At 36.0% G+C, this 13,570-nt stretch overlaps 1 protein-coding gene across 19 annotated transcripts in view; it reads left to right on the top strand.

Moving 5' to 3' along the window:
- KDM6A (lysine demethylase 6A) overlaps positions 1-13,289 on the top strand; it is a 162,083-nt gene extending 148,794 nt beyond the window's left edge. For 9 of the 19 annotated variants that reach the window (XM_054211876.1, XM_054211931.1, XM_054211924.1 and 6 more), the window contains 6 exons: positions 234-421; positions 1,676-1,817; positions 7,066-7,192; positions 8,134-8,304; positions 8,567-8,645; positions 10,650-13,289. In XM_054211876.1, coding sequence (XP_054067851.1) covers positions 234-421; positions 1,676-1,817; positions 7,066-7,192; positions 8,134-8,304; positions 8,567-8,623 — 685 coding nt within the window. In that variant the 3' untranslated portion in view covers positions 8,624-8,645; positions 10,650-13,289. The other 10 variants (XM_054211894.1, XM_054212003.1, XM_054211915.1 and 7 more) reach the window with 5 other exon arrangements.
- The last annotated feature ends 281 nt before the right edge of the window (positions 13,290-13,570 follow it).

Genomic DNA, 13,570 nt, shown 5'->3' on the forward strand with positions numbered 1-13,570 from the left:
GGAAGCCATAAACTGGCTTCACATGGGCAGCCAGATGGTCAAGTGTTTTAATGTATTGCAGCCTGTGAACTGTGGAATTAGGATCAGGAATTTTACAGAGTAGTCCTCCTGGGTCACTGATTAGATGCAGAAAGCATTTATCACAGTGATCAGTTTTCACAGGTAATTTAATTGAAGTATCAACCACTCATAGCAGATAAATGCTGAAGACTTTATTTTTCCTATTGTTTCAGGAATAACATGAATTTCCTAATGGGATCTTGGTGGCCAAACTTGGAAGATTTGTATGAAGCCAATGTCCCAGTTTATAGGTTTATTCAAAGACCAGGGGATTTGGTGTGGATAAATGCTGGCACTGTTCATTGGGTTCAGGCTATTGGTTGGTGCAACAACATTGCGTGGAATGTTGGCCCTCTTACAGGTATGGTTGAGTACTGCCTGTGCTGAATTACGTAATTAGGTAACGTTGTACTACATTTGCAACAGAAACTGCCATTTCTTACTAATTTACCATGCTTTACTAGATTAAAAAAAAAAAATTACTGTATTTTAAAACATTGTGTTGAAGCTTTAAGTAATTCCATTGGTAAGAGGAAGAGAAAGCAGCAAAAATGCAGTCTTTGCACTTGTTCATTTAATGGACTTGTAAAAATTACGATTGTGTAGCAAACAATAGCAGAATAAACTATTTAGATTAATTCATACACTCTGTCTTGTAGGCAGGCCATTTCTTAACTTTTTTCCCCAACCTTTTTTCTACCCAGCAGACTGCTCTATAGCTTGCATATGACTTAAGGACTTGTCCAATCTAACTTTCTCAGGGCGACAGATACCTAATCGCTTTTCAGTGAAAGCATCGGGAAATGCAAACAGTTGTAAAATTTTGTTCATAAAGTGAATATTTTTTCCAGACCTTCTGCTCTAAAAGTCTTTAGTTTTGAACTGTGGTCTTGGAAGGTTTTTAGATGTGAGAATGAATGGAAATCTCACTGCTAAAATGAGATTCTGTCAAGCATTTGAAGAGAATGTACTTCCAAAAAACTCCCCTTTTCTTAAATAGTTTAAGGTGTGTCTTTATTTCATTATGGTGCAATAAATAGTATATCTCCACGATTGCATGACTGACTGATACAGAGCTCACGTGTTTAGTCACAGTAAATTTTGTAAAACTTTTTTTTTTTAAAAAGGGCAGGGTGAGTAGGCTGCTTAATGAAAAAGTCTGACTCATTGCAACAAATCTCTCGAGGTGCAGTCTTCCTTTTCAAGACAAATTATATACCATAGCATTGTAAAAATATGACAAAGAGGAATAGAGTGAGATGTAGACATTTAAAATATAGACTTTTTTTATAATCTGAAATATTTGAAGATTTTTTTAAGTAACCCTTTTTGAAATAGTGCTCTCTGTTCACCATAGAATTGAACATTTGTCAGCCAGTTATTTTCAGACAGTTGTTGCTGTTGTGGTACTGTGCATTCTTTTAGCATCATAAATACACTTTTTAAAAGAAATTTTATAGAATTCAAGTGTAGTTGGGATTAATGGATCATTGCAAATGAAGTTTAATCTAGCCTGAAAAGGTATTAATTTTGGTTATAAGCAAATGATTTTGGGTGTAGTTGATAACTGTTTCTTAACTTCACTAATTGCTTCTGTAATTTTGTTTTTGTGTAGCTTGTCAATATAAATTGGCGGTGGAACGGTACGAGTGGAATAAACTGCAGAGCGTAAAGTCCATAGTACCCATGGTTCATCTTTCATGGAATATGGCTCGAAATATCAAGGTCTCAGATCCAAAGCTTTTTGAAATGATAAAGTAAGTTTTACTTATTTGAACATTTACTGTACCCAGTTCCTCTTCCAGCATAAACCAATAGTTGGTTTGTAAGTAATCCTTTGTAAGACTTTTCCATTCCCGACAATCAAACCAGAATTATTTTACAATCTGTTTTTCAAATAATCCATTTATAAATACAATTAATTTGATGTTATTGTGGCATAGCTTTAGAATGATGTAATTACTTTTTTGTTAAACATTGCATAGACTTAATACACCAGTTTACAGAAGTTGACTTATATGACAAAAGCTGTTCAGAGTACATACCATCAGAAATAACAAAATTAGGTCATCAACCCAAATATTAGAATGTTTAGTCATTTTTACAGCAAAGTTAAACTTAATTTTACATTCCTAGAACCTCTAGTTAGTGCTCACACACTTCATTTGGAGATCCAGTATAAGTGTTTAAATAAAGGAAAGTAGGAATTTGAAAGCCACCTTCTCTTGCTCTTCCTTCTGAACAATGAATTAATTGATCTGTAAAATGATAAGTGAGTTTAGTGACATTTCTCATACACATATTCCAAAATGCAAGAATATTCCAGGCTCGGAGCACATTCAGTAATTTATTTATTTTTTTTAAAAAGTTCAACTTCAAGTAAATACAAATCATGTTGCAGCATCGTTATAGCTAGGTCAAGGAATGAATGGACATTTCAGCATATATTGTACGTTTGTCCTAAAGGAAGTGGGGGGAATAAATTCCAAAGCACATTACTCATCATGAAAATACTCCGGCAGCAACACTTTCTGTTTTCCTTAAGCCTACCAAAGAAGCTTACGGCTTGAGCACTTAGTTTTGTCAACATACTGGATCCACAAGCATTGTCCTTTTATAATTTGCCTTGAAATGGACCTTTAAAAAATGGGTGGGTTAACTTACAGAAAAAGAGCAAAGAAAAATAATTTCTTTTTTCTCCCTAGTAGGATTTATTGATGACATGTGAGTGAGACACCTTTTCACAGTAGGAATTTAATTTAGACTTGAACATCTGTTGCAGAATGGTGGAATTGGTGAAATGGTAACTTTGTAAGGATCAAGAATATTGGAATTTGAAGACAGGGAGATTTTTAGTCACTGTAAAGCTAGGTTTTGGAATAGCATTTATGCGTGAATACTTTCTTAAAGTCTAGTAATACCTAGGTTGAAGAAAATCTTTACTGAAGGCTTGACAATCCTGCCCCTTCAATTAAGCTATTAGTGCTCATAGTCAGGATGCTAGCTGTCATAAAAAGGAGAGGAGAAACTGAATAGTTAGAAATGAGAAAAAGAAGCAGGTTGTGGGAGAGAGGAAGCCAAAAAGGCCATTTAAAAAAACAACTCACAAACTTACTTTACAGTTATCTTTATATATCTTCCAAAGCCCAGCAGGCATCTATTCTAAAGCTTGAAACAGTTCTGTAATGTTTTTGGAAATAGGATTTTGATTTTTTGGCACCTGTATTTGCATTTGTACACGTTAAGGGTTTTTTTTGCCATGGTTTAGGCTTAAAAGGAGAAAAACATGACTGAGCATAGCATCCTTCTCCAAGAGAATCTTTTAAAACATTGAGAAGAAACACAGCAGACAGAATGGTGGTTTTCTATTGTCTTGCTGGCTGCCAGCAGCTGAGCTTTTTCTAGCGAGAGACCTAAATTTTAGGTGTACTTCAGAAATAAACAAAGATGCTGAGGAGCAGATACAATTGGTCTTGTATGCGTTGTGTTTTTTCCAGTCTACTGAAACTATTTCCAGTTTACTTGGATTAAGCCCTCCATCCAAGTTAGTTGTCAGCCAAACCCCAAGTTCTGTGCTGTGTGTGCAGAGGGGAAGAAGATCCAATGATGAGCTCTGGTTTGTAACATCCAGTAGCAGTTACCTCTTCATTGTAGGTTATGGTATAGCTGTTACTAGAAATGGGTGTCACCAGAACAAACAGTCTGGTATCTGACCTTGGCTTTGTTAGCATACTGGAAATGCAGAAACCTTCACGATCTCCTTAAGATAGGAAAGTAGTTGCGTTATTATTTTTTTTTTTTTTATGGACTGCTTGTCTGCAGGAAAATAGCACCAGCTGGCAAATAGCTGTTGTCTGTTGCTCCTGGATTTTATGATGTACAAAATATAGACATTTGTGTGTGTGTATGCGTGTGTATAAGAAAACACTTGAGAAATAGTGATTTCTGATACAGCTGGTTGAATTTCATCTTGAATAGCTGACTTTTCGTTTGTCATTGGGGAAAAAAAATGTTTCGGTGACACAGCTGTCATCTTTTTTGCCAAAATGCAGGCCTGTATCTAAAATTGTACATTGAAGATACCTGAAGTGTTTAGGTAGTTCAACTTACTCTCTGGGCCTTCTTAGGTATCAGAATAGCACAAAAGAATAGCTCTTGGAAAATGATAAAAATTAATTTGGAATTCCAATTTGAAACACAAATACAAATATTTCTTGTTGGTTTATGTGAGAGTAACCACTACAGAGGCAATAAACTAAAATTTAAGCATACATATAAATATTGGAAACCAGATTAATGATGAAAAGAAATAGAATAGCAGTATGGGAAAAAAAATAATAGAAGGAAACTTTGATTTTGCAAGAAATCTGAAGCTTCTTTATATTTTTAGTTAATGTACAACTTGGTGCTGTCCAGATAAAAGGCAAAGCAAAAACTAAACCTTTCTCCTGAGATGTCTTTTAAAGATTTGATATTAACAGTAGAATCATGAGCAGGAACACAGGCAGACAGAATGATTTAAAACTTGACTGAGGGAGCACAACCCTCAAGAAAAGAAAAATGAACTGCAAACCTCTTAGATGAAAGCTAGAAGGACTTTTACAAATGCATCTGAGCAAGAGAAGAATTTTAGAGGTAGTGAGAACATAGTAATAAGGGCTTAAAAAATTAATTCCAAAGTAACTGAAATACTAAGTTCTTTGACAAAAATAGTTTTAAAAACATAAAAGAACTTGACGTGGGAGAAATGATTCTGCACAAAATCATGAAGCCAGATAAAATACATTTTGGTATCAGTAGGGAAGATACATTGCTGAAAGATAAAAAGAGGTCAGTTTTGCATTGCCATTGAGATGGTCTCCACACTTTGAAAAGTTTTACTGGATATTTAATATTCAAACAGGTTTCTCAGTGCCCTTCTAGAATAAATCAGGATGATGTCCATTTTAAAATTTTCCTCTCTTAAATATTTGAATTTGACTGGACATGATTTACTCAGGTTCTTTATGCCATACCTGTAAAGAATTTGAGAGAGAGATGGTCCAGATTTTCTTTTTACTGAATTCTCACTGTATAAGAATAAAAGGGGGCCTAAAATACTAAAAGCTGACATCATTTAACTTACACGTTGTGACTCTGCTAGACACCTTTTCGGCTTTCTTTAGGCTTCCCATACTTAAGAAATTGTGGTGCGTTTCGAAAGTGGTAGTTTGTATGCTTTCTCCATTCTTTGACAGCATGAAATAGTTAACATTTATGTTTTCAAGTGCCATAACTAGGATCTGAATTTTATCCAAGGAGGGAAATTTCACCTTCTAGCTATTGTTTTTGGCTTTGGTTGCAAATTTGGCAAACATTGCAGTAGTGTTATGTGTGGGTTACATTTTGGGCAATTCTTTTTTCACAACTGTAACACTAGAAAACTCTTTGAAAATCACACTTTGAAACTCTTTGGAAGTCGGGAGTGGAGCACAATGGTGGCAAGTGTGCACATGTGCTTCCAGTTGCTCTTTGGCATACCCAAAGACTTTTCTGGCTAACAGCAGAAGAGAAGAGAAAAATGGTAGCTTTTAAGTTTATTTGAAATCAGGCTGTATTGCAGAAAAGAATGCTATACCAAAGTTACTAAACTTATCAGACGCACATTTACTTTAGCCCAACACTCAAGTGAATTAATACATGATCTATTACATATGGTTGGCCTTAGCAACGTAAGTCCCATTAACATCAAACTTTGAGAGTGTTGATGGAGTTACAGCTAAATGAGCTGTTTAATTTTCTTGAAATTCAGTATCTGAAAATATGATGTTTAACATAGAAACATGCTTTCAGTTTTGCATTTTTTTACGGTGACGGTATTAATGAAGCTATAGCCTTGTTTTTAGTGAAGATGAACAGTCTGAGCGTATAACATCAAGAGGAGAGTATCTCAAAATAAGCCTAAAATTCTATTAACTACTTGGAAACACATGAAAGAAACATTTCAAAAAAAAGAAAAAAAGAACGTATATATTACATTTTTAAGGCTTTAAAATGGGAGAAGGATCAAGCTGAAAACATTTTGATAGAACTTGTAAGCACTTTGTTTTCTGTCCAATGTTTATTCTTCCCCTTACATTTTTTCAATCTTCCTTCTGCATCTAATGAGCATGTAACGTAACCACCCTGTGGAGGAGAAAATTAAAGGCTGCAGAGGCTGCGGCTCAAATAAATAGGATGGCTAAGAGCTAAAAATTATTGTAAATAACATTGTAATTTAGAAATCCGGCGACCTATTTTGCCAGTTTTTTTTTTTTTTTTAGAGAACATCTGTAGCTCGTACGATGCTAGAAAACAAGTTAGACTTCTTAGCACAGAAGAGAACCATATAAAATTGTGAATATAAAATTATTTTTTTTATCCTTTACAGAAGTATGGCTGGGAATTGTTGATTTTAATTTGACATTTGACCAGTTCTTCATTCATAAAATAAGTGTTAAATTTTTTTATCCCTTTTTCAAAATTAATTTTTTTAACTATGGAGGGGCTTCCTTTTCTAATACCAACCTGTCTATTTTTTTTTCCCTTTTACTTGGCAGAAAATACTTGTAACAGGGTTTTTAGAATGTTAGTTAAAACAGTTCTTTTATAGGCTGTAGTCATTTATACAAAATGTAAACAGTTATTTTGAACTTGGCAGTTCAAACTTTTTGCTGCTAAATTGATAGTTCAAAATAAAATAATTGCTTTTGAAAACACATTGTTTTACTGTGCTTAAAAGAGCATTCATGCGTTCTAGTCAAAAATGAAGGATGTCTAGTCGAAAATGCCCTGTTTGCAGGGCAAGGGGGGCAGGACTGAAATGGAGCAAAGCACAGAGGTCCATACTGGTTCTTATTAGCCAGCTGTTTCTGAAATCCCGGAGGAAGAGGAAACTCCAGGTGCAGGGTCTTGGAAGAAATTAAGGCCTATATCTTGCTATAAAGTTGAATATTGAACTGAACATACCACTGATTTTGATTGCAGGTACTGCCTGTTAAGAACTCTCAAACAGTGTCAGACACTGAGGGAAGCTCTAATTGCTGCAGGAAAAGAGATTGTCTGGCATGGACGAGCAAAGGACGAGCCAGCTCATTACTGTAGCATTTGTGAGGTCAGTAGAAATATGTGTTGGTCCTGTGTACTACTGTAATATTTATTTAAATTTTGTCCTGTCTTTCATTGTTGTTGCTGTTCTAATTTTGCTTTTAAGTTGCAGCATCTACTATATGCTATAAGCACAGATATGTGATGCAATACTGTCTTCAAAGAGCTTATCAAGCTGTTTTTCTAGACATAGGCTGTATTTTGCTGCAGTCTCTTCTACCGTACTTCATGACATTGTTATACGCTAGGTCGATTTTCAGTTCTCAGTTATTATAAAAAGTTGTTATCCCTTCCTGCATATAATTTGATCTGCTGAGCTTCATTTTAAAGGTGTATCTGTCTTCATTTCAGAAGTCAACAAGAGCCCCAAAAGAGAGAGAATTTAAGTACATTTTCTTCACAGGACATAACCTTTTTGCTGAAATTTTTGATTCTACTTTCTGTTAATAGTTCCTTTAAAGTATTGGATAACAGTTTTCATGAAGCTTAAAAGAAAATAAATTTTTTCTACCCCTTGAAAATCAGTTTCTAGTTATTTTCTCACTGAGCCTCTTGGGCAGGATGAGCATGTGACTGAGTAGTAAGGAAATAAATCACAAACTTCTTTTGCAGACAAATTTAAAAAAGGAAAATTAGGGCTAATTGCTATAAATCCCCATGTTACTGAGCAACCCCTGTTCAGAGTATGAATCCTGCTTTGTCAATATTGATCAAAAGCTTTCCCATAGTGCTGTTAATGCAGACATTCTGAGTGTAGTATTAGTGGGTTTAGAATATTTCACTTTTCTGCTTGAGCCTTAGGAGTATACGTTATTCCCTGAACAAACCTAATTTTTCTCTTTGCATGCACAGGGTAAGGGTGAAAATCTTAAAGAAAATACAGTTTTTGTGGTTCAACTTTTTAAAAATGAAATTGTAACAGCTGACTTTCTGTTTCCTATCTAATAGGTGGAAGTCTTTGATCTGCTTTTTGTCACTAGTGAGAGCAATTCTCGAAAGACCTATGTCGTACATTGCCAAGACTGTGCACGAAAGATAAGCACGAACCTGGAAAATTTTGTGGTGCTAGAACAGTACAAAATGGAGGACTTGATGCAAGTCTATGATCAATTTACATTAGTAAGTCAAATTAATAAGTGGGTGCATAAATACATTATTTGTAAAGCAGTCGTAGGCTGTCTTGGTACTCCATTGTATGAGTACCGTGGACTTTCTGATTCAAATGGAGATATGGGTTGTGTGTGATATTTACAGAGCAAAGCGCTGAAGAGTCAGAATTATGTGAAATAGTAGAGTAACTTACTGCAGAACATAACCGCTGAGTTTTCAGGAAAAGTATGATGTTACAATTCATAAAGTTGTGGCTTTAAAAATCCAATAGAGATCACCTGAAGACCATAACTGGATCAGATGGAGATGGGAAGAATCAGGACAGTGAAGCTTGGAGAAACTAGCACCAGGTTCAAGAGCATCTCTAATACATTGGTTGTGGTATGAAGTCAGTATAGCAGCAGAGCATCCTATGCACTCAGACCCCTTCCTTCCCCTTCCCCACCCATCCCCTCCCAAATCAGCACTGTCCTTCTGCTTAGCAAGTGGATGCTCTCAAACAGTTCTGTCTTTTGGCTTGGGGCCTCCTTTGCATTTCAATTTAAAGCAAAAAGCCTCTTTGCCATTATAGCTTTGTGCTATATATGGCAGCCTCCTGCTTTGAACTGTGTCAGCACAACTGTCCTAACATTTCACCCAGGTTTCATTGTTTCAGGCAAAGATGGCTTGTTTGTAATCACAATGAAAGCGATGCTGGATTTATTTATAAGCCTTGCCTTTCTGTCAAAGGAGACAAATATTGGACTAAGAGTTATGAGAATTTCATGTTGAATTAAATACAACAGCCCTGAAATGGCTGTGCCTTTTGATTCGTTTCCAGGTGCTGCAGAAAATGTGTGTTTAGACAATTGTTCCATGTAATGCTTGCATGATAAGTTGTGACCTTTTGAGCTAAGGCCTCAAGGTTCAGGCTGGTGAGAGTGCGGGACCAGGTACTCTGAATTTAATTCTCTTCATTGGTCCTACAGAGCCTGAGGTGGTTGAACTTCAGTTCATACTTCTAGGAGCCCATTGTCGTTATAGTTTGTGAAATACTGCAATTTCGAAGTGATGATCTGTTATAGAAAAGCATATAAATCAACAGCTGTTCTCAGATACGTCATCCAGTTGAGTTGAAATGGGCAAGAATGTTTCTGTATGGAAAAGAGGGGGGGAGGGAGGGGTATTTTGTTGTCTGTGTTTATAATGTTATATAGGTAGCAGTGATGATGCTGTCCCTAGAACAAGGGTTCTCAACCTGTGAGCAGCTCCTTCCCCCACCAAAGCCTATACCTGCAGTCCTGAAGGGCATTCATTAATAATTGTTCTCTTGTGAAATTGGTGTGCACATTAATTTCTTTTAAAGGGGATACAATCTCGATTGAGAAGAGTCATAGCCTAAAAGTGACATCTCTCAGAACTAGAAGAGATGAGGTTTGTTGCAAGTCACAGGATGAAGATATTCTCAGATGGCAAAGGTGCAATAGGCCTAACGGAGAGGCTCTGTGTCGGGGGTGAAGTATTGGGAGCAAATATGGGGATCAGCTAGTGGAAGTGTTTCATGGGTGGGTACTATAGTATGATTAAAAGTATCTTTAAAGACTGTGGGCAACTTCTTGAAGGGATTCCGCATCATGACAGGACTGATGAGCAGGAAAAGAGAAGGAAATGCCATCAAAGATTCAGCATTTTGGTGGTAATGCCACAAAGTGCAATATTGGGAAATAGATAGGTATCTTATAGACTTTGTCTCCTGAAAGCAGGCAGGAACAAGCCACCTCGCTTACTTCACTCTTGGGGTGCTCTGGTGGTGTCTTCCAGGATTACAAAAAAAAAAAAAGACCAAAAAAACCCTAACTTTGTTCCCATGTCGGAGAATCTGAGACCCTTTCCACAGATACCGTAACTTCAGGGTTATATGTTATTGCTAAGGTAGAGGGGGGAAAAAAATGAAGCCCACAAGGCATTTAGAGAGATGCAAATGGACAATCCTTCCCTCCCCGCCATTGGTAAACAGGTTGAGAATCCCTGTTTTAGAGTATATAAAGATATATCCATACTGAACCCACATGGAGCTCTTTGCTGCCACAGTGGGACTTGTTTTGGCAGTTCACATCGTATTAACACAGACATCCCTACAGCATACTCCGGTCTGCAGTATAGGGAAAATCCTGATGCAGAGCAGTCATAAAATATGCGTTGTATTTGAGTAAGTTGGAAAAGAAAAGCCAGTATCCATTTGAAAAAGGCCTAAAGTGTAAAAACAGTAGCGCGTGTGACTTTAAACTCTCATGGTTACCGTTTGCGCAGGTCTTGGTTGAACAAATGAGTTTTACACCCTTGTAGAAAAGGTAATTTAATGTTTTCTTTTTCAGGCTCCTCCATTGCCATCCTCCTCATCTTGACATTTTTTCATGGACATTAAATGAAAACTTTTCTGATATTCAGGAAGTGACCCAGTTCTGCACCACTGATTTTTGTAGCTATCCCGTAAGGCTGCTGGCTGAAAGCTGTGTCTATGCAACCTTCCAAGTGCGGAGTGTCAACCAACTGGACAGGAGAGAGCACTGCCTCCTACTCCAGAACTCAAAACAAATAAAGCTCATCCAGCTGTACTTCAAAAAAATAATTCCATGTTTTGTATATATCTGACAAAACTGGCAACATTATACAGACTACTGACTTGAAGACCACCTCTTTTGTATTTCTCTGTTTCTGGGCTGATGAGTTGGTTTCATCCATTTTTCCCCTTCAGAATTTCCCTTGGAAAAGTACTAGCTTAGCTGGTCATTTCTTTGTAAGGTAGTTAGAAATTTTAAGTCTTTCTTTGGGCAACTTTTTTTTTTTTTTTTTTTTTTTTAATGTGAAGAGTTAGGTGATATAAATTTTTTACTGCTTTTATGTTTTTCTGTCTTGTTTTGAAACCATGACGGTTACACTTTTTGTTCCTAAATAAAATTTAAAACAATTAACAGCCAAGTCACAAAGATAAATGGGTTGCACATAGACTAAGGAATAAACTTCAGATTTGTGATTTTTGTTTCTAATCTTGATGTAAATTTACACTATTTATAAATACATATTTATTGCTTGAAAATATTTGTGAATGGAATGCTGTTATTTTTTCCAGATTACCTGCCATTGAAATTTTAAGGAGTTCTGTAATTTCAAACACTACTCCTATTACATTTTCTATATGTAAATAAAACTGCTTAGCATTGTACAGAAACTTTTATTAAAATTGTTTAATGTTTAAAGTTTTTCTATTGTTTGAGTTTTAAAAAGATTTTATGTACAGTGCCCAGTTTTTGTTCTCTTTTGAATCTGATTATATATATATTTTATATATACTCTTGTGCTTGTGTATATATATAATATATATAGAAACTCGAATATAAATATGTGTATAAAGATTTAGAGACTAAATTTTTCTCGTTTTAAGTTTTACATCTATGGTAGATTTGAGGTGTCTACTGTAAAGTATTGCTTACAAAAGTATGATTATTTTTAAAGAAATATATGGTATGTATCCTCAAGACATAAAATGACCTTCAGACTGGTTTATTGTTAAATTGCACTTTTTGCAATAACAAACCAATAAATAGTTGCTGCCAAAATGTAGTAGTAGAAAATAAGTAACGGCTAAACTTTAAAGCTCTTCGAGAAAATACTGGCTTTGACAGGAAGTTTGGCACTAGTTTTAGAGGAGGAATGAAAAAGGTGAATTTGAGTTTGGGTGGGGATGTTCTCTAGAATTCAACCAAATTGCAACTTATATATTACAATATGTTCTATTAACAATTTAAAAAGTTAAGACTGAATCATCTTGGCGTCATTGTTGACCCCAAAAAGGATGTTGTTTTGTGGTATACTATTGTATTTTCACATATTTTGTAATACGAATTCACTGGTAAATTTTTGAAGCACTAGGTTTATCTAGGACAAGTTTATAATATATCATTGTAACAGTTTGCAGTTTTAATGATGGTATTTATTTTAAGTTGCTCCTTTCTCATTAGCTTCTTGAACATGCATTAAATCTAAATTTCAAAATGGATAGCTTTCTTATCGATCAGAGTTGACTGATGCAGAAGGTTCTGCGTCAAACAATTTCTCATAATTTCTCATTAGTGGGGTATGTTAGTGATTGCATTGTTAAATTTTTTGTAATCGATGTGAAGTGTTAAAGGCGCAGAGCATGCTGATAGTTTCTTTTTGAACAAAAAGAATCGCCTCGGACATTTGTAGCTTCAAATGAAGGGTGTTTTAATGAAGAATCGGTACAGCTTGTCTGATGCTGTTACAACAGTTTGACTGTAGTTACAAACAACTTTCTCGCTAGTTCTTACAACAGCTGGACAAAAGGGTGTAGAGGTTAAAAACAAAAAAAAAAAGTATAACAAATGCTCTTGCCGGCAAAATTATCAGCTAGCAGTTAGGAAGCCAGTATTTGCAGTTCTGTAAAGATGTAAGTCTCAGCTCTTGATAACAAGCTCTACAAATCATAATTTTTTTACTTATGTATTTTATGCAGTCATAACTATTGTAATCTTGACAAACCATGCTGCAACTGAAAAGCTACTCCTTTACAGTAGTCTTAAACCCAAATAAAAGCAAGATAACTTACCTCAACTAACGGTAAACAAAAAGACCTCGTTTCTCAGTGCTGTAAAAGAATACTGCTAACTAGGGAAAAGAGCTACTGGGCGCTGATCAAAAGGGCTTTGTACTTTGTCCTCCCCTTTGGAAAAGAGGAGATGCTATTACCAAGGAAGGAAAATCGTATTTTGCCAATGAGCAAGTAGACCAAACCAGCAGGGCGTCAGGCACCGTTGCTTGCTCTGCTCGGAGGTTTTGTTATGGATTTGAACCGCTGCAGGGCTTTAAATATTTTGCGGTTTTCATACTTACTGATTACACTCTGCTCCTGACCGGTGGACGGTTTTGGTCTATAAGCTGCTATGATTTAGAATGCTTTTGTTTCATTTTATTAAAACGGCACAAGTTAATATTTACATCAGTTGTAGTTATTACGAAGCACTTCTGCATCTTAAATTACGAAGCGCATGATGGAAGCGAAACATTTGTAGTCACTGGATGTTTCCAAGCGTTGGCAATCGGGTGGGCGGGGGGGGAAGGGGGACTCCTGAGCTGGACGGAGGGGACAACTCGCTTTCCAAGGAGCCCAGTCTCGGGGCCCTTGAGCTCCGCAGCTGAGCCATAGGTTATTGTAGCAGGGAAATTAAAGATCCAAGTGTAAAAGGATGAAAATGGCCTAAGACGTGGCATTTATTGC

This window comes from Rissa tridactyla, chromosome 1, assembly GCF_028500815.1.
Source record: "Rissa tridactyla isolate bRisTri1 chromosome 1, bRisTri1.patW.cur.20221130, whole genome shotgun sequence".
In the NCBI taxonomy this organism is placed as follows: Eukaryota; Metazoa; Chordata; class Aves; order Charadriiformes; family Laridae; genus Rissa; species Rissa tridactyla.